This window comes from Lathyrus oleraceus, chromosome 3 (genome assembly GCF_024323335.1).
Source record: "Lathyrus oleraceus cultivar Zhongwan6 chromosome 3, CAAS_Psat_ZW6_1.0, whole genome shotgun sequence".
NCBI lineage: Eukaryota > Viridiplantae > Streptophyta > Magnoliopsida > Fabales > Fabaceae > Lathyrus > Lathyrus oleraceus.
Genome location: NC_066581.1, coordinates 16,536,280 through 16,563,849, shown reverse-complemented (window position 1 = coordinate 16,563,849; position 27,570 = coordinate 16,536,280). Strand labels below are relative to the sequence as shown.

Sequence of the window (27,570 nt, the reverse complement as noted above, 5' to 3'; positions counted from 1 at the left end):
CTCAACAGGTAATACAGCCTCCATCCCATATACCAATGAGAAAGGAGTTGCCCCAGTGGATGTACGTACCGACGTTCGATACCCATGCAATGCAAACGGCAACATCTCATGCCAGTCTTTATAGGTTACCACCATTTTCTGCACAATCTTCTTTATATTCTTGTTGGCTGCTTCAACCGCCCCATTCATCTTCGGACGATAGGGAGAAGAATTGTGATGCTCAATCTTGAATTCCCGGCACAACTCTGCCATCATCTTATTGTTCAAATTAGAACCATTATCAGTAATAATTCTCTCGGGAACCCCATATCGGCAAATGATGTCTCTCTTGAGAAATCTGGCTACAACCTGCTTCGTCACGTTCGTATAAGAGGCTGCTTCAACCCACTTGGTGAAGTAATCAATAGCCACCAATATGAATCGATGCCCATTCGAAGCGGTAGGCTCAATCTTTCCAATCATATCAATGCCCCACATAGAAAACGGCCATGGAGACGACATTAAGCTCAACGTATTTGGAGGCACGTGCACCTTGTCAGCATAAATCTGGCATTTATGACACTTCCGCACGAAATTAAAACATTGGGCCTCCATTGTCATCCAGTAATAACCTGCCCTCAGCAGCTTCTTCACCATTGCATTCCCACTGGCATGGGTACCGAACGATCCCTCATGAACCTCTTTCATCAATTGGCTTGCTTCTCTGTCATCAACACATCTGAGCAAGACCCAATCAAAATTCCGCTTGTACAGAACCCCATTCTTATTCAGGTAAAACACCATGGCTAACCTCCGCAGAGTCTTTCGGTCCTTCTTAGATGCTCCCTCGGGATACTCTTGCGTCTCAAGATAGCGCTTGATATCGTAATACCACGGCTTCTCATCATCAGACGCTGCATCAACAGCAAACACATAAGCCGGTCTATCCAGACGACCTACTTCAACACTGGGGAACTGATTCCACCTCTGCACCTTAATCAAGGCAGCCAGAGTAGCCAAAGCATCTGCCAAAGGATTCTCCTCTCTGGGCACATGATGCAACTTCACCTTGGTGAAAAACGTCAACAATCTCCTCGTATAATCTCGATACGGAACCAAATGAGACTGATGCGTATACCATTTTCCGTTAACCTGATTTATCACCAGAGCTGAATCTCCATATATGACAAGGTTCTTGATTCTCAAATCAATCGCCTCTTCAATCCCCAATATGCAAGCTTCATATTCAGCCACGTTGTTGGTACACTCAAACGTTAGCCGGGCAGCAAAAGGAATGTGGGATCCTTTCGGCGTAACCAAAACAACACCAACACCGCTTCCATTCACGTTAAAGGCCCCATCAAACATCAGAATCCATTCGGATTCAGGGTCAGGCCCCTCCTCCGGGATTGGTTCCTCGCAATCTTTCGATTTGAGAAACATGATGTCCTCATCAGGGAATTCAAACTTCATCGGTTGATAATCATCAATAGGTTGCTGAGCGAGGTAATCAGACAATACACTCCCCTTGATTGCTTTCTGAGAGGTGTACTGTATATCATATTCAGTCAAAATCATTTGCCACCTCGCAACCCGTCCGGTCAATGCTGGCTTCTCAAAAATGTACTTGATTGGATCCATCTTGGAAATCAATAAAGTGGTATGAACCAGCATATACTGCCTTAGTCGGCGAGCAGCCCAGACCAAAGCACATCAAGTTTTCTCGAGCAGTGAATATCTTGTTTCACAGTCGGTAAACTTTTTGCTAAGATAGTATATGGCATGCTCTTTTCGACCAGACTCGTCATGCTGCCCCAATACACACCCCATAGACCCCTCGAGGACTGTCAGGTACAAAATTAACGGTCTTCCCTCCACAGGAGGCATCAGAATCGGAGGCTCCTGCAAATATTCTTTTATTCTTTCAAATGCCGCTTGGCAATCATTATTCCACCTGACCGTTTGATCTTTTCTCAACAATTTGAATATTGGCTCACACGTGGCGGTTAGATGAGATATGAACCGTGAAATGTAGTTCAATCTACCTAAGAAACCACGAACTTCCTTCTCCGTTCTCGGTTCAGGCATTTCTCTTATCGCTTTTACCTTCGCAGGATCAACCTCGATTCCTTTCTCACTTACAATAAACCCCAGCAATTTACCGGACCGCACTCCGAATGTGCATTTGTTCGGATTCAACCTCAGTCTGAACTGTCTCAGCCGGTCGAACAACTTGGCCAGATCTACCAAATGCCCCTCTTCTGTCTGGGACTTTGCTATCATGTCATCCACATAGCATTCAATTTCATGATGAATCATATCATGAAACAAAGTCACCATGACCCTCTGATAAGTAGCACCGGCGTTCTTGAGACCGAATGGCATCACCTTGTAACAAAAGGTACCCCACGGTGTAATGAACGTTGTTTTCTCCATATCCTCTGGCGACATTTTGATCTGATTATAGCCAGAAAAGCCATCCATGAAGGAAAACACCGAGAATTGAGCTGTATTATCTACCAACACGTCAATGTGAGGTAGTGGAAAATCATCCTTCGGACTAGCTCTATTCAGATCTCGGTAGTCCACACACATTCTCACTTTACCATCTTTCTTCGGGACTGGCACAATGTTCGCAACCCATGGCGGATAATTAGTGACAACAAGGAAACCAGCATCCCACTGCTTCTGCACTTCCTCTTTAATCTTCATCACCATGTCAGGTCGAGTTCTGCGCAACTTCTGCTTCACTGGAGGACAATCTGCTCGCAAAGGTAGCTTATGCACAACGATATCGGTATCCAACCATGGCATATCCTGATAAGACCAGGCAAAGATGTCGACATACTCTTTCAACAATACTACCAGTCTGCTCTTGACACTTTCCTCCAAAGCAGCCCCGATTTTCACTTCTTTCTTTATCTCGTCGGTACCCAGATTCACGACCTCAATCGGCTCTTCATGCGGCTGAATCACCTTCTCCTCTTGTTTCAACAACCTGACTAATTCCCCTGGCAGTTCACAATCTTCTTCGTCTTCTTCTTCAGCAAGATAGATTGGATTGTCGAAGTCATACAAGGGTGTAACAGGATTGTTATCAATGAGATCCGGAGAAGAATCGCATCTGCATGAATGTTGATTCATGCATTGCTTTAGAACCGGTGTGAGAATTCGAAAAAGAAAAATGAAAACATTGCCATTTTTATTTTGTTTTTATTTTTAAACTGCAAAAATAAATGAAAAACAGGGAACACCGCTTTTACTTGAAAAACACCCTTTTATTTATGATGCAAAATCTTGCAAATTTAAACATGAGGTGGCCCTTACAATGAACCATTACGTGTCGGGCAACACGCATGGCTTTCATGCATATAAAATGAAAACAAGAAAAATATTACTCTTCAAGGAGAGTGACCCGGATGATCTCTTCGGCCTTCCAGTTCTGGATTTCCGTCCCTGGTGCGCACGGCTTTATCCATTGGTCGATGTCGCAGTCACTATCAGCATCTTCACTCGTCATACAGATGCGATCTGGATCCAGCATCCCGGCGCTGGTGAAGGTTACCGACGTACGACGTCCTCTTCCTTGTCCAGACGAGCCTCTGCCAGGCTGATATCCAACCCCGAATCTGTCTTTCTTCGCGGGGACCTCCATCATTCTGCCCCAACCAGGAGCCTCTCCACTCTTGACCACCTCGGCGGCCTGCTTGTATGAAGCGATAGACGGTTTCTCCTCTTCCTGCTTAGCGAACAGAGCATTCTCCACCTTGACGGTTTCGAATGCCTGGCTAGGCGTCTCCCATATTTCTCCATCCATCTCCACATATTTAAATGAAGACAGGTGGCTGACAAAAATGTCCTCCTCTCCACAAACAGTGACGACTTGACCTTCCCAGATATACTTTAGCTTCTGGTGCAAAGTCGATGTAACTGCTCCTGCAGCATGAATCCATGGGCGACCCAACAGGCAACTGTATGCCGGCTGAATGTCCATGACGTAGAAAGTCGACTTGAACACCTCAGGTCCAATCTTCACCGGCAACTCAACCTCCCCAAATACGGCCCGTTTTGACCCATCAAAAGCCCGCACAATCAAATCAGTCGGGGTCAAAATCAATCCATCACAGTTAAGCTTCGCCAAGGCCTTCTTTGGCAACACATTTAATGAGGAGCCGGTATCAACCAGCACATGCGAAAGCACGGCTCCTTTGCATTCCATCGCAATGTGTAATGCCCTATTATGATTTCTGCCGTCCACTGTCAGGTCCATATCCGTAAAGCCCAACCCATGGCTAGCATGCACATTGGATACGACCGTCTCCAGCTGATTAATAGTGATCTCCTGAGGAACATACACCTTCTTCAAAATTTTCAATAAGGCCTCCCTATGCCCCTCTGAGCTCAGCAGCAATGAAAGAATTGAGATCTTGGAAGGAGTCTGCTGCAAATGATCAACCAGTTTATACTCCGACTTCTTAATGATCCTCAAGAACTCTTCGGCATCATCATCAAATTTATTTTCCGACCCCGCAGGCGCCGGTGTCACCACAGGAGTATCACCATTATCCACCACAGCCTTTCCCTTTGCCCTGGCTAAAGCCTCGTCCTTTTCTTTTTTATCTTTTTCTTCTTCTCCCCTCCTCAACGCCTCAGGGGCAAATAACCTACCGCTGCGAGTGAAACCGCTGGGACCGGCATTATCCACCTTTAGCACGGTGGTTTCACTTGCAGTCTGCTCTTCCATCTTCTCCCCATTGCAATAAACTTCCCCACCATAATGCCATGGCACGGCATCATCTTTGTCGTAGGGAATCGGCCCAGGTACCGTGATGGTAACTGGAGCCTCCTCAACTAGGTTCGACAAATCCACCGGATCATAATAAATCGTTATGGTGGAGACTTCTTCTTTTCCTTTATCAGCCCTCTCAATCAGGATAACCCCTTCGTCCATCATCCCTTGGACACACTTCCTCAGAAGCTCGCAACCGTTGACAGAATTAGTGCACTCAGCACACACGTGACCGCAGCCCGGATAAACCCCATTTTTCAACAACTGCCTCTTGACCTCAGCCAGAGGCGTCTTCAGCTGATCAACATCAGACAACCCAACTCGATTCTCCGTAGAAATGGCATTTACCCCCCTTTGACCATGCGCAGGCATGGGATTTGCATTGACGTTGGGAGATGGTGCAAAATTAATTGCCTTGGAATCCACCAGGTCTTGAACTGTGTGCTTAAAAGCTTTACAGTTCTCAATATTATGCCCAGGCGCACCTGAGTGGAACTCACATTTGGCATTCTCATCATAGCTGGCTGGCCTTTGGTCAGGTCTCAAAGGTGCCAGAGTTCTGGTTTGCACGAGCCCCAAATCTTGTAACTTCTTGAACAAGAAAGCATAAGTCACTGGAGGCCTATCAAATTGTCTGTCCACAGCTCTGCCCCTGACCTGATAACCAGCCCTTTGTTGCCTCTGTTGAAACGGTTGTCTCAGTTGTTGCTGTTGCTGTTGTTGTTGCGGTGCAGGTTGGGGCTCAGCAGGAATAGTTACCGCAGCAGTGTGCTGGAAATAACGGTCCCTACCGGGTCCTCGTTGCGTATAAACAGCACTGGTGTCTCCTTCCTTTTTCCTCTGCCCACCATTACCAAACGGTTTCTTCGATCCCGAAGAAGAAGTAGATGCATTACCCTGAATCTTACCCAGCTTCAACCAACTTTCTATCCGTTCACCAGCCACTACAATATCGGAAAAATTGGTGACAGGACATCCCACCATCCTTTCAGCAAACGGCCCCTGCAGGGTCCCCATAAACAAATCAGACATTTCGCGATCAACAAGAGGAGGTTGAACTCTCGCAGCCAGTTCTCTCCACCACTGGGCATACTCCTTGAATCCTTCGTTATTTTTCTGAGACATACCCTGTAGCTGGGTACGACTCGGAGCCATGTCAGCGTTGAACTAGTACTGCTTGAAGAAAGCATCTCCAAGATCCTGCCAATTCTTTATATCGGACGATTTCAACTTAGTATACCACTCCAGGGAGCCTCCGGACAGGCTGTCCTGGAAGAAGTACATCCACAATTTCTGGTCCATTGTGTATGCAGATATCTTGCGGACAAAAGCTTGTAAGTGCGTCTCTGGGCAAGAACTCCCGTTATATCTGTCAAAACTGGGCGCCTTGAACTTCTGTGGGATCACAATCTCATCTACCAGCCCCATATTCGACATGTTCACCACCCCGGGAGTGGCATAGCTCTCAAGCAGCTTGATCTTTTCAGCCAGCAGCTGAATCTCCCTGTTCTGAGGTGGAGCATTATAAGGCACGAAAGGTTCATTCTGCATAGAGAATTGGTCAGCCTCCCTGTCTTCCTCCTGATCTTCATCGAATCCGTAGAACGGAGGCACAAAGTTATCCTTCTGATTCTGACCCGGTTGGCCACCAACACCACCAGCATTATTCACAAGACCCACAGTCGTCCTTTTTCCGCCATCTCGAGACCCCTGCCCCTGGTTGGAGACTCCATCCAGGTTAACCCCACTGTTCGCGGCAGAAACCCGCTCGAGTTTCTCAACTTTATCCGCCAGAGCCTTCTGACCAATTGCAAAGCCTTGCATTATATTGATCAGCTCGTTCATCTTGTCTTTTAGCTCGAGCATATCTGCACTGGGAAGCTCCATGAGTCTGGGTGTATTTCTTCTGGTATAGTATCTGTGAGGTCTGGTTGAGTGCAAAGGTACAGTTCTGCGAGCACGAGGAATGATTCCTGCATCAATCAAGCACGTTAGAAACGGATACCTGCAAAATAAAGCACAAGTTATTATGATCAATGCATGAATGCAGTGTCTATCCATATGAAGGACACTTTATCTCTTGATCCTGGCATCATTGAGACAAATAATAATCCGGCATCAATATTCTGATATTCAGCATTTGATTTTGTCGTGCAGATCGGAGATATGTGATTTAGCAAGATACCCCCAACCATGTGTGTGCTTGTGTGAGTGCATACGGTAAAGCAAATAAAGCTTGAAGATTGATCACTGAATGACAAATAACCATCACATAGCAAAAAGTGCACAAACAGTGCCATAGTCATACATCAAGTCAGATAAAATTCAAATACAAGCCTCCAGAATCAGGAAAGAAATACACGCAAGTAGATTCCGTCAACAAGCCTGACGGTAATCCACAACAAATGAAAGAACTAGCTGGATGAGGGTCCCGCAGATGGCCCTATCTCGCCTTCCATCTTCGCGAACTCTGCGGCGAACCTGAGCTCGGTGTTCTCCTGCTGTAATCTCCCTACTTCTTTCTGATGAATCTTCATCTGCCTGAAGTAATGATCTCGCTCAGCAATGTAGTGATCTCTCTCAGCGGTGATCTCCAGATTCTCTGCTTCCTTGACCTTCAGCTTGGTCTCCCACTCAGCAATGAGACCCCTGACTCTGTCATCCCTCTGACCTTTCACTAGGATTTGCCTTCTCTTCTCGTCTTCAATAACCTTTGAAGCTCTAGCCAATCTCTCTTTGGTGATGTCATGCTCCCTGTTGGATGATGCTAAGGCCTGACTAATCTTCCCATAGTAGGCTGTATCCATCTCAAAGCGCTTGGCTTCTAGGGCATGTCGCTTGTCTTGATCTTCCATCTTCACTTTGATCTCCTGATTAGCTGTCTGAAACCGAGCAACACTTCTCTCCAATTCAGCTTTCTCTGCAAGTAACTGATCTCTGGCCCTCTTCATCTCGAGGAATTCTTCCATGCTAACAGAAGAACTTGGACCCTCAATCATAGGACACACAGGATCACCTCCAGGAAATGGTAGAAATGTAACCTCAATCCTCTTCCGCAACCAATCTTCGAATAGTGGAAAATACCGGCAGTTGACTTTGCCAAACAGAACCTTACCCTTCATCCGAATGTTGCGCCACTCATCCAATACCTGCCTCAGCTTGGTCTGGTTACCCTCAATCGGGAAATAGAAGGACTCCTGAATCTCTCGCTCGAGAGGAGGACCCTCTACAGCAAACCCCATCTGTCTCCTGAGAAGCGTCGGGTTGTAATTAATGCAACCCTGAACTCCGATAAGAGGCACATTAGGTAAACTCCCACAACTGTATATAAAATCCCGTCCAGCCAAACCATTATGAGTCCAAGCAATATCATTAGCCCGCAAACCCATCAACCTGAATGACCACTTGACAGTGGGATCAATGTGAGCAAAGGCACCTCGGGAAGGCAAATACCCCATAAACCACTTGAAGAGCAACTGAGAACAGCACCTGATCAAGCCCCCACGCCGCTTCTCATTCCTGTTATGAACCGAGTAGTAAACATCTCCGATCAGAGTAGGAATAGGGTTTCTCTGCAGGAATAATCTGATAGCATTATGGTCCACAAAATTCTTCTGATTAGGAAACATAATAATCCCATAAATGCTTACAGCAATCAATGCGCAAACCGTCTTCCAGTTACCCATAGCAGCATGTTCCTTGGTATTAGCCTCCAAGAAACTCAAATGAAATCCAGGTAACTTCCCCTTTTCCTTCAAACCCTCCTTGACCAATTCCGGACTCAAATAAAGAGCACGAGAAATCCCAAGGACATCAGGCTCCACCCTAGTAGCATGGAAAGGAATCTGATCACGGATCTGCATACCCAGAATGCTAGCATAATCCTCCATCAGAGGCCCCAACAAATAATCTGGAAAAACAAAGCATCTCAGCCCCGGGTCATAGAACTGGAGGAGTGTATGAATGGCACTTCTGTCACTGTCAGTGAGTCTGAAAACAATCTTCAGGATACTACCATATGACTCTCTGAACATCCCCACATGATCGGGTGTGATCAATGCTATCATATCCTTCAGCACACCAATCTCAGGATCGAAGAAACTGTAAGCCACATCATGCTTCAAACCGGTTCTCATGTCTGCGCAGAAAATCTCTCAACCAGGATCTTGATCAGAAGTGTCCCTGCATATGGGTAAACATGTGTTAGATGCAATTAATGCGAAATGTAATGATGCTGATGAATGAATGCAATGCGTTGCCATCCTCCAAGCCATCTGATCATCTGCACTGAAACCGGTCTCTGAACTGATCATAACCATCTGAGGAATGTACAATCACAAATCCGACCCACGGGTTCCGAAATAAACGGAAGACAGATACATCATCATCATCATCAGTCTCTGAGCAGACCCATCAAGTAATCTCTGAACCAGCCCGGGGAATCCCGAAATAAACGGATCCCCACTGATAAATATCTCGGCCCGGGGAATCCTGAAATAAACGGATCCCCACTGATAAATACCACGGACAGCACTCCGGCGTCTCAGCAATAAATGGCCATAAATCCGACTCATAAATTAGACTCTGATCCACGGAACAAAAAGTCACCATCTGGGTCACCAACAGAACATGCATCTGTAAGAATCACCCTCCCCTCACAGGTAAATTCTAAACAGGTCATCCTAAGGCGGATAAAAGTCTCGACAATCGGGCAGAGATACTCAATGGGTTTGCCCTTTCGGGTGTGCCATTGTAGCTCTCCTGAGATCGTCTAAACCAAAGATCCGGGAAATGATCGGTCACCAGAGTCAACAGTTCAGATGAAGTAACTCAGCCAAAGTGGAGTACCCCACAGAGGAAAGCACTATCAAATGAACCTCGTCCGGCTTGTGGTACATCATGCTGCCAGGCACATATTGACCTAACATGAAAGAGGCAACATGAGACCACACTAATCCTAGGTGTATACTCAGGCCTGGGTTTTAGCCCCACTCAGAACACCCACCCCAAACAGAGGAACCACCTGCACAGAGGACGGCAACAACATGATAGAATGATGCATGCAAATATTTAATGCAAATATATACTGGTTAGAATAATAAATGCAATAAATAATACAACACAAGCAACCTAAACTATCCTAGAACGCTAGGAAGGACTCACTTAGGGACGATGGACAAGCACAGGTCAACATCTTTTGCATTTCCCCAGCAGAGTCGCCAGCTGTCGCATCCGCGAAAAAAACAACCGGCGGGACTCAAATAAAAACACAACACAGAGCCGCCACTGCGCGTTATTTATCCCCAAATAGGGAAAGGAAACGCTCAGAGAAACCTGGAAAGGAAATGGTCTCGCGACCAAAGAGAAAGGGTAAGGGAGTCGGTTACGCAAGGGGAAGGTATTAGCACCCCTCACGTCCGTCGTACTCGACGGGATCCACGTTCTAAAATAAAGAATAGGTTGCTAAAACATCACACACACACACACACCGAAGACAACGCAGGTGGGGTTAAGAGAAGGGAGCTCGATAGGACATCGCATCCTATGCCTACATATCTCGTCTGGAACGAGAATCAGAGCCACTGTAGTTCGGCTTACGCACGCCAAACAACACAAAACACACAAGCAGATAACCAGTAAACACACACAAAAAAGAAAAAGGTTGCCCGGAGTGGTCTCGCACGACCACCTACCTACATACCTCGTCTGGAACAAGGATCAGGGCGATGTAGTTCCCCCTCAAGGGAAAGAAAATCTAGCCAGAAACCAAGGGAAGACACACTACCAGGGAGCTGGACTCGAGCCTAGTGTTGTCATGCATCATTGCCCTACGTTCAGGTTTCTATCCTACTTGCATAAGCAAGCTACTCCTATCCAGGAAAGAAGCAAGCATACAAGCATACAATCAACAAATGAGAACAAGCATCTCAAACAAACATGTTAATTAGATATCCACATAGCACACACTATAACCAAACAAGTGGGCTCAATCAATAGGTTTGACTGCCTCAGCAAGTCATCTGTACAGGCTGTGTTTGCTCTTAACCTTGCCATTGCGAGACTAAGGTGAAGCAGATGAAAAGGTGAAGTGAGGATGAGACCTCACAGCTCTTATCCCTAACCAAGGAGAGCTTCAGACAAAGGAGCGTGGGTCCAGAATGGAGGGACCCTTCTACGCTCAAAGACTCTGACTCGACTGTACAAAGTACAAGATCTTGGGTTTGTGTCCCAATGCATCAACACACAGCCGTGTGAGCAGAGGGACGACTCACAGAATAGTGGGGGATAGATTGCATATCCCTTGGCTTCCACCAATTGCCTTGATTAAGGACTTTACCTGCTTAGGCACAAAAGTAAACAAGCACAAACATCGCCTCTTAAGGAGGACTTCAGACATTTATTTGCCCGGCCAAGTAACAGACCGGGTCTCCAGACTACATGAAGAATAGAAGTCCTATCTCAAGTGGTTTAAAAACCAAGCAGCAGCAAGCAAGTTCTTAAAGAACTATAAGCAACTAAATGTACCTGAAATCAATCAAGTATCATCAGTACTCAGACAGACAAACAGTAAACAGCAAATGTTAATCAGTCAGACTATACAAGTCAATGCATAACAAGGCAAGCTATAAGCTCAAGCCTAAGCTTCACAACCTACAAAACAAAGTTATGTTAGTGTACAAACATCAAATAAACTCAATTGAATCCACTTGGTTCAATCTCCTTAAGCATTGTGCTTTTTATCCTGAAAAATCAAGCAAATGTGAGAAACTAGACCACTAGGCCAAGCCTAGGGTCCAAAGGTGGCAAAAATGTCTAAACAGCAAGGTATCTCTAACCAAAGTCAAATTAATGTCAAACAAAAGCAAATGCAATTGATCCCATGTTTATATCATTCACTATATTCATATCATGACCAAAATAAGTCAAACTAGGTCAAACACAACATCAAAAGTCCAAACAGAACTATTGCATTCAATTCCATATCAAAACAATTCCAAAAATCCTCAAATAATTTACACCTAAACAGGACATATTCAAGGTATAGCATGTCAATTTTCAGCTCAATTGGACAAAAGGAACTATGTCAATGAAAATCAAGAAAAACAGACACAATTATATGAGCCAATTCAAGGCATCAACCCAAGCATTCACTTCAAAAATTCATAACAGAGTGACAACATATCATAAATGAATGGGACCAAAAGAATAATGTCCTATAATGTGTCTAGCATCATCACACCAAATTTCATTTCCATCCAAAACCATATGAGCATTTCACAAAGATATTCCAAACACATGTCACACAAGCTTGCATATTTGACCAACAGAGATGAAAAATGCCAATCAAATTGAAAATGCAATGGAAAAATCCAGAAAAATTCACATAGCATATTAACATATCATTGATCCATCATGCAAAATTTCACTTTATTTCAACAAGCATAGGTCATGAAAATAAATCCAGAAAGTTGACCTAGCTAGGTGTGACACAAATTGTCACACCTAGATTCAAAAATTCACAACTCAATCATCAGGTATCCAAAATTCACAAAATTTTCATGTAAATAACCATCAACATGTCTACAATCACCACAAAAATTTTCAAGAATTTCTTTTAGAGCATGAGGATTTCACAATAGGAATGGCAAAATGTGCACAAAAATGACCTAAGTCAAACATCTCTAAGTCAAACCTATTTTTTACCAAGCACAACTTCCAAAAATAGGTCAACAAAATTCTAGAGAGAATTAGGAAGTCAACAAAAAATCCACACATTTTTTGGACTTTCCAATTATTTTTTATGAATTTTTTAAGGTGTTTATGATTTTTTAATAATTATTTGAATATATTATAATTAATTAAGTTTCATTAATGGCATTCTTGTAAATATTGACACGCGGGCGCGGGAAACAGGTCACTCAAAAATTCAAATAGAAACACGGATCAAATGGCTTTATTTTCCAGAAATCATCTCCTTCTTCCCAGAATTTTCCAGAAAAGCTATGAACACGAAGAACATCAATCTTTCACCAAAATCTTCATGCGAATACTCGTTGGAACCGTCTCATCACGAGGATCTCAAATATCATCATGGCTTAACCTAATTGTTCCTAAATTCTTCGAATCGATCGACTTAGGGTTTTGCAACATATCTTATAATCGACCTAACTCGAGCTATAATCCACTATTCCACAAACCAATTGTATCACGATGCTCTACATGAAAAGCTCTACCAAACGCACATAAACACGAAGGCAATGGTGACATTCGAAACCTAACCTTGATTTGAAGGCAGTGACGATTCATGAAGTTTTGATGCTCAATTCCTTGAAACAGATGGACTAGAAGCTGCAAGAAGTTGAATACAAAGCTCAGGTTCGAGGGAGATTGCTTCTACTGCGCCAAATCTCGATTCACCATTGATGGAGCAAACTTGTACAGTCACGATTTAAGGCTCTTCTCAATCCAATTTGCCAAAACAGTTACAGATGATGATGAATGGAGATCAACACAAAAGAAATCGTGCAAAAGGATGAAGAATTGAGAGAGATTTGGTCAATTTTGTGTGATGTGTTCTTGAGAAGAATTTGATGAATTTGGAGAATTTTGGATCTGATTTTGGGAATTGTGATTTTTGTTATGAGTTTGTTACAATTAAGCTTTTGTACTCATGATTAATCCATGCTTAATTACACCAATTAGCCAAAATGCAAATGATTAGCATAAGTGTCATTTTCACACCAAGGGCAAAAATGTACTTTCACATGCCAGCTAATGACAGCTCACTGCCACCTCATACAAACCCTAAACACCTGTCATGAGCTGTTGCCACTTGTTGGAGGTTCATTGGATGTGTATTTTTGAATTTCCACATGTGATGGCACTTTGTTCATTTTTCCAAGTTCATTTCAAAAGCCAATTTCCAAACCATGAAACCTAGGCATGTTATGAGTATTCCAACAAGTTTCAAATGCCATTTGTGAAGTGTTGCAAAAATCCCCACTCAAAAATTCCAATTATTTCACAAGTTGGACAATTTTGCCCCTGGTTCATTTAACTATTCAGTTGAAATTTGACTTTTTGCATTGACCATTTTTGAAGAAATCCAATTATGCACCATGAAAGTACATGTCAAATGGAGTTTGTGCATATAAAGAACATCCAATTTGGACACTCCATGTGGAAGTTATGCCCTCCTGATTATGGGTCATTTTTGAAATTCACTGGACCATAACTTGACAACCATACATGGGATTTTCAAGTTCTTGGACTTTTTGGAAAGGTGAGAACAATATCTACAACTTTCATGTTGAACACTTTTTCATTTGAAGCATTTTTAGACACGTGGTCTTGAGGTCAAAAACTTTCCATTTTTGGAAACTTCCATTACAAGTCACTTTCTATTTTTGGCAGTTTTTGTCCTGACTTGATTTTCTCCATTCTTGAGCTTTGAGATGTCAAATAACACTTGTTCCAACATGAATGAAGTGTATCCAACTCATTTCCACCTCCAATCCATCAAATCATGTACAGTTGACCACAGTTGACTTTTCAACTGATAGATGAATCTGGCAATGCATAGATCAATCTGAGCTCCAATCTTCTGATGAAATAGCTCAAGGGTGAAACCCTAGCCTCAATTAGCTCCATATAATCATAAAATGATCCTCATATCCATCATAAACCCCATCTCCTGATTATGCCCTGATTGGCCCAATACAACTGATTAGGGTTGACTAGTGGTCAAAACCCTAATCTCAAGGAATGTGCTTCAACACTTGATGATGACAAACCATGATGATGATGATGAATCACTTCAATCAAGATGAAGACCAATATCCTTTGAGAATCATGAAACCCTAATTTGGACCTCCACATCCTCAGATGATTAATAACCAGTCCAATGAAACCCTAGCTTTGCACTTTAACTTCCTCATCTTCTGATCAAGACTTGGGAGAATGACTTGCACAATGTAACCACATGATATGCAATATGCAATGCCTAATGACCTAAAAATGATATGCAATATGATATGCTAATCCCAAGAGAGGAGGGCAAATTTTGAGGTGTTACATGTGGCAACTTACTTGTCGGACATCAACTCCATCCAAAGAATCTACTCCAAGTGAGGTTCTGGCATCGATTCAACGAGAAATTCATCTCGCGGACCCACACTACGCAACCATCTTTCCTAATTGGTCAAAGTATTAAGGTTCTACAAATGGTCCTCAGAGTCATGGATTCTAATGAAAATATTGAAGCTTACGGCAACTTACTTGTCGGGCGACAACATCCTCCCAAGGATCTACTCTAAGTAAGATTCTCGTACTGACCCAACTAGAATTTCATCTCGTGGACCCACACTACTCAACCTCGTCCTATCTTATGTTTTTACTCGAGACTCGAGTAAAAAGTCTTTCCCACAAGGTTTGCAATCAGGGTATCCAAGTACCAAAATATAATGAAACCAATACAACAGATTATATCAATATGACAATAAAGATAGCAAAAACAATAAAGAAAAGCCACACTAGTACACAAAAAAAGGCACACAATCGACCTAACTAGGCTTGACTCACTTAGGGAAATCATCATTCCCCAGCAGAGTCGCCATCTATCACACCTCGTAAAATGAGAATACGACCTAGCGAAGCGCAATCGCACGGTCGCATGATGGACTGAACAAAGTCGCCACCGAACTTTATCTATTCCTAAAAAGGAAAGGGGAAATATCGATAAAACGCAAGAAAGAACGATAATGATTATGGTCATCGCAACCGATATCAAGGTTCGGGAGTCGATTACGCAAGGGGAAGGTATTAGCACCCCTCACGTCCGTTGTACTCAATGGGAACCATTAGGTTAATTATGCGCGTTAGTGTTAGCTTGAAATATTAAGCTTCTCAAGTTATTATGAAGGAAAGAAGAATATGATCCAAAGAAAGGAGGAGATGTTTTTGGATTTTGCAACGAAGGGGACTAAACCTAAGTTTTTTATTAATGGGCCTGACAAGATTTACAAATCCCGCTCCTACGTATCTCCGGGTGCAATAGAGAACTCAAGGCTTACGTAGTTCTGGGTAGAAAAATGTTTGTTTGTTGATCGATTTTAGCGAAAGTTATATTGTATTAATCAACGAAGAACGTTGTTTTACCCAAAATAGATAAGGAGCGGACGTATACCACACATCGAATTGATTTACAAATCAACATTCGGAAAAACATCACTTATCTCAACTCAACAATTGTGGACGAAACATTGTTTTGCATCATCTTAAGACAAAACATCTTTCTTTTATGAAAATGTTTTCCTGATCAATCGCACGGCGGCAAAAGAAAAAGTTTGATTGGTTGAATGTATTTTTGGGCTTGAAAGACGAGTATTTATGACTTGCAAGCTCTTACAACTTGGGTCTCATCCTCGGGACTACGTCTGGACCTTTCACCCAGGTAATCTTTTTCTTTCAATTTTATTGAGAAAAGACGTTTGAATATTTACATATGACTTACAAGCTCTTACAACTTGGGCCTAATATTCGGGATTACGACTGGATATTCCATTCATGATAATCTTTTTCTTCAGATTCACTTATGAAAATGATTTGAATGTTGTAGCATTTTGAGGAGAAGACAAATACATAGGGCTTACAAGCTCTTACAACTTGGGCCTAATATTCGGGATTACGACTGGATATTCCATCCAGGGAAATCTTTTTCTTCAGATTTTATTGAGGAAAGATTTGAAATTAAATTTAAAATGATTAATGTGAAAAGGTATGAAATTATTGAAAATTAAGTTTATATTGCTTAAAAGCTCATTGTAAGAAGGCCCAAGAGTAAGCCATGAAGCCGAAATAAATTAAACTCATTGTAAGAAGGCCCAAGAGTAAGCCACGGGACCGGAAACCGACCGAAATTGAAAGCAAACTGAATTTAGTTCATACTTACTTAGAATGGATTCATATATGAGTCACTCTATTAAAAGTCGAGCTGAAATCTATGCGTCCAAACAATTTTCGAAAGTTAAATTGAATTTTAACTCCAAAGTCGCAACACAACCGACACATCAATTACTTAAATGAAATCCTTCTTTAACAAACAAAAAAAACATTCTAATCAAAAACTATTTAATTACTAAATAAAAAAACAAATAATTAATTAAACTACAAATAAAATAATAAATTAATGAATAATTAATTAGTTAGCAATTTAAAAATTAATCAAGGAATAACAAAATATATAAAAGAAAATCGAAAACTAAAGTAAAAGGAGATAGAAAAATGGCGAATGAAAGAATGGACAGGGGTGTGAATATTGAAAGGAGATTGGGCCCAACCCAATTAAATATTCTAAAGCCCTAAATAAAATTAATATTATCAAATAAAGAAAAAGAAGAAAGAAAGAAAAAATAAGGACCGAAATGGAGTGCTTTCCTGATTCAAGCATCCCTTCTCTTTTCTTTTTTTTTTTAAAATTCAAATACTAACTAATGCGGACTGGACATGTGGCAGGTTAAGGAAATAATAATAAAAACGTAATATATCCTTCCTTGTCTCAATGTAAAATACAGAAAAAGAAAGAAACATTTCTTCTTAAAACTTAAACTCCCCCTGACTCATGAAGAGACAACAACAATATTTGATTTTCAACAATACAAAAACTCTATCATTTATCAATGTTTACCTCTCATTAGAACTATCTCATAAGAAAAACAACTACCAACTAAAATCTAAGATGAAAGAAGAAGCTTACCTCGTCTACGGGGTTAGCTTTGTGCGATTAGAGCGAGAAGGAAAGGAGGGAGAACCGACAGTATGAAGGATGTCGATAGTTTGTTGCAGTTTGCAGTATTGCTTATTATTGTTTAGGTCCAGTTTAGCTTGATTTCGGTGGAAGTCTGTTGCAAACGTGAGTTTGTTGTTGCATGGTGTTTGTGCAAGTGAACAAATGGTGATAGAAGGAGGTGACAGCGAGGAACGAAAATGGTTGTTGGTGTATGGTTGAGAGGTGGTAATGGTTGAGAGTTGTGAGTGTTGTTATTGCATACGGATTCGACGTAGTAACAAGTTATGAGGCATTATGGTTTGAGTAAAGTTTTATGAGTTGTTTTTGTGTTACTTTTGCTTTTCTTCACATCCTTAGAACTTGAAAGAGAGAATTCATGTCATGAAATTGACACCCTCTTTCCTGTAGTCTCTCTTATATAGTAAGTTTTTTTGATTTTTTTTTTAAATGAGATGAGGTGGGAAGATGGATAACGAATAGTGTAGAGAGGGAGTTTGGTTGTTTTTTTTTGGAAATTATGGGGGTGATGGAAGTCGTGTTTTTTTTTATGAGAAAGATGAGATGTGTTAAAAAATGGGTGTGAGGAGAGTTTAAGTTGCTATAAGGTGGAGGAATGGAGTGTTTGAAGTGAGAGAGTTGAAAAAATTGGTGGTAGTGCATGAAGTAGAGAGGGTTACGTGAGTTGCTGGATGAGTTTATGGTTTATGTTTTTTTTCTTTCCAAAATTGATAGAGCAGAGGTATTATTATCCTTCTCCCAAAAAAGTCAGAAAGATAATATTCAAAAATTGGCTAGTGGAACTGTTGGAGGACAAATGGCATTATGTGGGAGGGTTAAAGGAGCATTGGATGCTCTTTTTTCATTGTATTGCATTTGGATCGGTACAGATGAAATGGACATTTCTCTAACCTCTCTTGTCAGCTATTGTCACGCCACCCTCTTATGCCACCCGCTATTTTCATTTTTTATTTTAATATTCTTATTTCTGATTGGTTAAGAGGGAATCATAAAGATAGAAATTATAGTTCATTGATTAACTGAATCTGACGGTCAGGATCAAAACAAAGAAGCATAATTTGTTAAATGATTTAAAATGTAAAAATTATCCCTTTTAAAAAAATTTAATTGATTAAAATCAAATTTAATTAATTAACACCAATAAAATTCACAGTTTTCAAAATAACCACAATAAAATAAAAATAATGACTGAAAATGTATAAAAATCGGGCATGAAAGTGCCCCAAAAAATTAAAATGACTGCACCACACTAATCAATGCGAAATAAACTTCTCGGAAATATGCATTGTTTGAGCCAATTTTGAAACGAAAAATGATCGGTTAAATGCTTAGACGAACCAAAATGTGACCAAAAAATTAGCCGAAAAATAAATCGAGCACACCAGATTAAACTACGTGAAACGTAGATTAATAAAACTGATGTCTTCAAGTTTGATTTTGAAACTTTATCGCCTGTTGTTTTGACACACATCTGATAATTAATTCAATCGCTTTGTCTCTAAATCTGAAAATTTATTTCGACTAACATTCTAGGCATTATGCGGTAGGGAATGCATGTTATGATATGCAAAGATGCAACGACTATGACGAATGTGTTAAATTGGTGATTCAGGGTCAAAATCAGGGTGTGACACCCATGTATATTAATCTAAAATGAGAAAAATGTAATAAAGATGAGAGGAAAAGAATAACGCAACCGACGTAGGTAGTGTAGTAAAATTGTGCGCAAAATAGAAATGTGGGTAGAAGAAAGATAGTGACTCACATGCATAAATTTTCAGACAAAATTATCTGAGCCATAAATTAAATCTAACGGTTTACATGCTCTCCTTTCATTTCTCATTATAATATTTGCTCTCATTTGAGAAGTCCCATATATATATATATATATATATATATATATATATATATATATATATATATATATATATATATATATATATATATATATATATATATATATATATCACACGATTTAGGGTTATTAAATCTACAATTCCACATATGTTTTTTTAGTGTTACTTATGTGACAAAATGACTTAAAACAAATTAAAACAAATAGAATCAAATATCTCAAAATAATCAGAATAAAATTAAAATGAGACTACAACTAATCCTATTTAATTATTTCAAACAATTTGATAAAAGAATAAAAATAAAATGACTCAAAATGAATAAAAATCGGACATGAAAATGCTCGAAAAATTAAAATGAATGCACTAAAATGGTTAGCGCAAAATAAACTTCTGAAAAATATACGAATTTTGATTAAATTTTGAAATAAAAAATGACCGGTTAAAAGGTTCAGACTGATCAAAATGCGATCGAAAAAGTAGTCGAAAAATAAAACGAGCACGCCAAGTTAAACTATGTGAACCATAGATTAATAAAATTGACGTTGCAAGCTCGATTCTGAAATTTTTCGCCTGCTAATTTCACGTATATTTGAGGATAAGTTCGACCGATCTGCTTGTAGTTCCGAAAATTTGTCTTGGTCAACATTTTAGGCATTATGCAAGATGAAGTGTATGTTATGATATGCAGATGATGTGAATGTCACGATGTATGTATCGATTTATTGAATGAGGAGCAAAATTGGGATATGAAAATTCTATTCTTGGTTGGAGAAAATTCCGGAGATGGATTTCTAAAAAATTTCAACGTTTTGGTTTCCATAAACTGGAGATGCATCTCCGAAATTTATAAGTCTGCATTTTTTTTGTTTTTATTGCGTGAACTCATTGTGTTTCATATGTATAACACTTGTGTGGTTAACTTGTAGGTATTACGGCTAATAGGCAAGACAAACTGAGGCACGACAAGATTGCACGATATGCATCAGTTCGAAGGGAAAAGACTCAACCATCATGGGTACCTAATATTTCTAGCCCGGTTTCTGCGGATGCGCCCTCTTAGGGAGCTCAACATCGCTGACTTCTTCTTCCCGTGGGAGATGGGTGTCACCTACTCATGCATCTCCACCTCCGTCTTATCATAAGAGACATGTTTAACTTATACAGGCACTCGAGGCACATAAGTACCAGAGTCACCAGAGGTACCCGGGGAACCAGAGGCACCCCAAGCACATGAGGCACTAAAGGCACTCTAGGAACGTGAGGCACCGTAAGCACTTGAGGGTTTAGAAGAGGCCCGTCAGACTTGTCACTACTGCCTCTTTAGTCGAACCATACTACCAGACATGTCTAGGACGAGGAGGTAAAATTTAATTAGATTCATTCTTTATAAATCATGTTTGTTATATAATACATGATGCTCCGGGAGATGGCATCCTTATATGATACATGATGCTTAGGGAGATCCATATAGGTCAGCTCATCAGGAGATACTAGGGGATGAGCATGTTAGAGAACATCATGTTGTTGATCTATTGTTGAGATGTCGCTACATCATAGAGATTACGCATGAAGGTATTGATCAAGGACTCTTTACGGATGGCTCTGAGGCCAGGGACACTCTATATGCTATGATGGAGGAGACACGGGAGACACTGCAGTACATGAGGGACGCTATATTTTATTTTTACTTATTTTGACTTCATTGTGTATTATGGATTCATTACTTTATATGTCATTTTCTTCACATTGGTTGTATGGTTTAATTTATACAAAAAAAAATAGAAAATGATAGTATAACAATAACATATCACCTAATTCATCAGAGCATCTCTAAAAATCAAAGTCAAAATTTATGTCTAGTTAATTTTGGATATGCATCTTCGTACTATGTCTGGTGTGAATACGGAGATACATCTCTGGCTCAATTTATTTATAAAAAAAGGCATTTCGATGAGGAATGCATGGAGTGTTTATTAAATTGTTCCAGAGATGCATCTCCAGAATAAATTTTGAAAATCATCTTGAGTGTGACTCAACTTTAACATTTTAACTAAAGCGCGTGGTGCGTCCGGAGATGCATCTCCGGAATCTGAGGGACAATTTCAGATTTTCATAGGGTGTTTTCTCACCACTTAGGGCGGGGTTAATAATTCCCTGAAGAAAATGATAGTGTAATTTATTCTCTTTAAAACTCAAACACATAAAAATAAGCAACTACACTAATATTTAAGGGAAATGTTCTTTCCATCCTTAAAGGTGCATCCTAAACCTCTGGAAACCCAAAAATTCCCTTCATGCATTCAGTGATGCATCTTCGGACACACTCAGAATCACACCAGGCTTTACTTTTATGAGATCCATCCTATTTTGAACAAAATATGGTCCTGAGATGCATCTATGTATGTTACTTGGGTGTGCACGAAGATGCATCTCCAAAATATCCCTTAAAATCCTTTAAAAGATATTGAAAGCATGTTAATGGCAAGGGGGATTATTTTGGAGATGCATTTTCGGAAACCCCCTGAATCATTTCAGAGAAACATCATTGTCCCAACATCATAATTATTTTAGGCCAAATTATATTAAATTAAAATCAAGTTTATATTAAAGTTAAATGAAAGTAAAAGATCATACATAACATTTGTCCAAAAATACAAAAGAATAATACATCCAAACATAAACTATTGGGTATGTCTAACCCCTTGCCTTCTCCTCCACCTGTACTACACGTCACTCCGTAACTTGAAAATGATGTTCTCCACGAGGTCCAAATGAAGACTGGCTTCCACAAAAACTTGAGCCTCTATGTGTGTGTTACGCATCTCCACAACACACCGACAGACCGCTGGCACGTCTTCGGTGTTGTCATTCCTAGCCTTAAGTACCTCTTGGTTAACTGGCCTAGGTGGTCTTCTTGGAGAATCTGGTGTCATGATAGGGTGTCATACCCTACAAAATCATATCATGTAGTCATTTGCATAGACTCACTATTCATGAGCTAGTACCCCTGCGATACTCCTCTGGTACCACGTGACTCTCGAAATCGTCAAGTATCACATTGAGATCTCTGCGGAAGATGGTGGGAGGAGCGGACTCATAAGGGGTATCAGAATAATTTATAGATATCCACATTGTCGCATCATTCATGCCATCCATATGTAGTTTAAGGGAAAGACGTCAAATGGACGCATCTCGCGGTTACCCCTGTATGGGCAGAAGAAAATGTCATTTGTTACATGATGGTCAAGATGAATTTCGAATGGCTTGGCTGCATTATTCTTCATGTACAGAAGAAATGTGGCAGCACGCGACCAGTCCTCAATGTGTGTAGGCATAACTTTCCATCCAGTGATGCGAGGGAAGTGGGTGATGATCCATCCTTGAAAATGGTTCAACTACAATATTAATAATAATAAATTATCGTAAGCAGCGTGCAACTCTCCGTCATCTGCTTTGTCTTCCAAAGACAACTCTCGCCCAACTTTGAGTATAGGTAGATCAAACACTTGTGAATTGCGGTCAAGTCGATGAAGTACTGAAGGTAGACTCTAATAACATAGGTTGCACTTTTATCCACAAACGTGGATGTGTCAACCAAGAACAAGAGATATCACATCAATCCGCAAGTATGATGGTAGTCAACATGCAAATCGTCACCTTCGTCATCCTCATCATATTGCATATGGTATTTATAAAGTTTTTCCAAAAAAATATCTTGCATGACCACCTCTTGTGTCAGCTGCCTCATTTGAGGCCTTAGCTGGGTCAACCCCCAAATGGGTGACCATTATCTCGACGAATTCCTCTCGACCGAGCCCTTTGTGGCCCAATAATTTCCCTTTATGGGAAGATGCAAGAGGCATGAGAGGTCATCCAAAGTGATGGTCATCTCACGTATAGGAAGATGGAAAAACGACGTCTCTGAATGTCACCTCTTCGCAAAATCCGCTTGCATGCAGTGGGGTACGGCCATGCACGCAGCGGGATATAAATCGAAAAGACCGGAAGCGAAGAACATCCTGAAACCCATCACCAATGACTGCCCCAACTCCAATATCTTTCGATTGTGGTTTACCAATTTCAAACATATACGCTCTTCTAAAAAGAAAATATCACCACCAATATAGATTTAATTAGTTGAAAACATATGCATTGCAAAAGAAAAAAAATACACCTCTCATTCCCAACATACGTAGCAACATGGTATATATAGACATGAAGTAAGGAGGTGTCAAATGGGCCTCCTGGATAACACCTCCTAAGCTTCAGGGGCTTCAGTGTGTGCTGCGTCATTTGAAGACTCGTGGCCCCATGAAGTGGATGCCTGAGAGAGGCGGCTATGAGAAGCAGAACCAGATGGTTTGGAACCTCGACACTCCGAACCAGATGGTTGCAAACCATCAAACGAGTTATCATCAACTTGTGGCTTTGTGGTCCTGGCTGCAACTCTCTCACGCCGTATCGACGCGGTTTGAGACACACGTCAGAGCCTAACTCTGCCATGGTGTTTTTCAGGATTATTTTCACCAATTGCACCTGCGTTACAAACCAACACAAAGAAAAATAGCATGTTAGGACAAACCCACAAAATCAACCAAATTTTATCCTGAAACGAATTCGGAGATACATCTCCAAAAATAACACTGAGAAAATCCAGAGATGTATCTCCGGACAAACCTGCAATTCTCAGCCATGGCAGAAACGCCATTGCTTCCCTAAACCTCCAAAAATATGTCAATGTATGTTCTTGTAGGGTACCAATTTCGTTTATGCTACTATCTAATGTACCTAAAATTACTAATGCAACTTAAACAACTAACAAATCAAAACATAAAAAAAGATAGCATTTTAAAAAACTTACCAAATCAAATTGATGAGAAGTGGATTTTTGAATGTATGAGATACTGGAAAGGAGGAGAAAGAGTTTCAATGGTAGAAGTTTGCTATGGAGAGACACTTGAATGAATGTGAGAACTCAAAAGCTTGAAAGGATGATAAATATTTTTTAGAAAATGAAGAAGCAGGAAGAGGGAAGGTCTGACGCGAGGATATGAAACAAAAGCGTTCGAAGATGTATCTCCGGACCAACCACTAATTTTTGAATAAATGGTGTTTAAGGATATACATCTTCGGACTCACATTTTACACATACGAAGATGTATCTCCAGATTAAATTTTGACAAAAATAAGATGCCTCCTCGTTTTATGTATAGAAGTGTCTAAGAAAATGCGTCTAGAGATGCATCTTCGAATACTAAAGATGATTGTGACTTTTCAAAGTAGTGAAGGAGCACACATAAGAGTGGAAATAGCAAACTCCATATTTAATAACTTCGAACAAAAACAACTATAATGAAAAATATTTTTTTTTTAAATAATTAGGAGATTCATGGTAAAAGTAGACAAACTAGATTAACCTTTAATTGTACTTTTTTTATCTTACTTTTAATTTTGTATTATTATTATTATTATTATTATTATTATTATTATTATTATTATTATTATTAAATAAATAGGTGTCTAGAGACGTTTGTTTGTTGTTTTTCAGTTAAGACGCTGTTAGTGTTAACTGACAATAAGACGGTTTTCACTAATGACCTCCCCTTAACCCCTGATTAGTTATTTACAGCTAATATTTACCTTCTGACACCATAACGGTTATAACTTTAACTACAAAATAAAATTCCAAACAGTAAAATAAAATATATATACATCGGTCCCACACTGGTTATTAACCGAGCCTTCCATTTTCGTTCTCTCTTCTTCTTTCCGCCGCAATCACAACCGTTGATCTTTTCTTGATTCATCATGCCCGTTCATCTCGCCGGAAGTTGAAGAAAGGAAAAAGATGGTACGGTAAGGCTCCAGAACGAGAGAGTGAGAATAATCAATGGTGTCTCCGGCGAAGTCGCAGCTAGTATTAGAGATCAACTTGATCTCAGCACAAGGTTTGAAGCCACCGCCATCACCACGGAGAAAGTTTCAAACCTACGCTCTCACGTGGATCGATTCTTCCACCAAGCTCCGAACACGAGTCGACAAAATCGGAGGCCAGAATCCTACATGGAACGATAAATTCCTCTTCCGCGTAACGCCGGAGTTTCTTGCCAGCGAAACCGCAGGCGTCTGTGTAGCAATCTACGCCGTTGGTACCTTCCGTGATCACATAGTCGGTACAGTCAGGTTCCTTGTCAGCAATATTCTCTCTTCGAACTCTGGTAACGGCGACGGCAACGGTGATGGTAACAGAAGTCCCTGCTTCAGCGCAGTTCAAATACGTCGGCCGTCGGGGAGTTTCTACGGCGTAATGAACATCGGAGCAATGGTGGTAGACGGTTCTGGTTTTCCGGCACTGGAAAAAATATCGGCGATAGGTTACCGTGATCTAATGGGAGAAAAGATAAAAGACCGCCGGAGAAAATTACCGGAACCGGAACTGAAACAGAAAGTGGCGGTGGCCGGAGAAGAAGTTTCGAGTGAATCTTGCGATAATGACACGTGTGGTACGGAATCAGTGGATGAAACGGAGTCATCAACGTCGTCTTCGTCACCCAAAACGACGGCGTTGCAGGATTGGAATGGAGTGAGAGAATTGGCGGGAAACAAAGGGTTAGCGGGTGCAGGATTCTTATGCTGTTTGGTTGCACAGAGAAGTGTTCACTCTCTCTCTCCTACCACTACCAGGTAACTGTGAGAGAGAAAAAAACTACACTACGATCAGTTGTAGTCTATATAGTTTTATCAGAGAGTGATGGACGGTGGAGATTTTCCTGGCAACAAGTTCAAAAACTGAGTCAAATTTAGCATTGTTTTTTTTCTTCTGCTATTCATCATCTTATTGTTTTCCCATCCTTTGGGACTATTATGATATTATCAAATCAGTCCCTATTCTTAGAATTGTTGTACATTAGAGTACATTCTGTTTTTTTTTTTGTTCTGGTCTTTAATTCAATCATTCAGAAATACATAAAAAGTTTAGAAGGATAATTCTTCATGGCAATAGTGTGAAGTTTTTATATTTTATTTTGTGGTGGTTTTCACTTTTCTTAATGGGAAGCTATGCTTTTAATTATATAGTGTGAAATTAGTTGCAAAAACTGAGTATTTGAGAAACGATAATAGATATTTTATTTACTAATTTTTTATTCATTGTTTATGTGTGTTATCACATTGTCTAGAGTAAAATGATGGAGTTTAAATCATAAAATTTGGTTCAATTCAAACGGTTAAATATTTGAATTCAAAAGAAAATATAATTGAGTTTGATTTTAGCCGAAATAACTTTTGATTATCATTTATTTATTTTCTTATTAAGTTCTAAATTATCAAATCTATTTTTTTTAATCTAAAGTCAAGTTCAAAGAAAAAAATTTGTTACTTGTGTCGTTTCTTTCAAAAATAATTTATTTATTTCTTATTTTAGAGAAATAAATAGAAATTTGTTCAGATCAAGAATAAAAGGTAAATGATCTAACTCCACGAAAAAATTAGAAATGAACACAGTTTAATAATCGATGATCGTGAATGATGACTCTGATATATTTTATGGTTTTGCGGAATAAACCTGCATGGTTAACACTTCAACGTTCAAGTTAGTTTAAGATTCAAGATAAGTATCATAAAAGTAGAGATCGGAGATTGTACATTGCTTTTAGTATTTAAACTGTTTTTATACTTTGGGGCGAGTATAGTGGATTTGAAATGGATTGAACCTTTGACCGGTTCAAAAGAATCACCCTTAAGGCTTTGCCTGAAGGAGTCGGGGGAAGCCTTAAGTATCATTGATTGACCTCCATGTCGTGATCCGACGCGGAATGAAACTGAATCGTTTGGGATCAATTTTGAAAAAGTAATGGGGAACATATAGATTTAATGTGGTTTCATCATTGAAGTAGATATATAAGTATTTAAGCGTCTAAATTTGATAATTAAGAACTATTTTTGCTTCCTTTATTCTTTTTTCTTTTTGTTGATGATAAAAGGGGGAGTAGATATATAAATATTTAAGTGTTTGAATCTAATAGTTAAGAACTTTTTCTGCTTTCTTTATTCTTTATTATTTTTGTTGATGGCAAAAAGGGAGTAGATATATAAGTATTTAAGTGTCTGAATCTGATAGTTAAAAATTATTTATGCTTAAG

The 27,570-nt window shown here is 40.1% G+C and overlaps 1 protein-coding gene and 1 pseudogene across 1 annotated transcript; one reads left to right on the top strand and one right to left on the bottom strand.

Moving 5' to 3' along the window:
- Positions 1-5,800, bottom strand: part of LOC127129425 (protein FAR1-RELATED SEQUENCE 5-like) — a 28,175-nt pseudogene extending 22,375 nt beyond the window's left edge.
- Positions 5,801-25,117: 19,317 nt separating this feature from the next.
- Positions 25,118-26,126, top strand: LOC127132160 (uncharacterized). Its single transcript, XM_051061045.1, has one exon. The coding sequence runs from the start codon at positions 25,320-25,322 to the stop codon at positions 26,115-26,117; it is 798 nt and encodes a 265-aa protein (XP_050917002.1). The 5' UTR covers positions 25,118-25,319; the 3' UTR covers positions 26,118-26,126.
- The last annotated feature ends 1,444 nt before the right edge of the window (positions 26,127-27,570 follow it).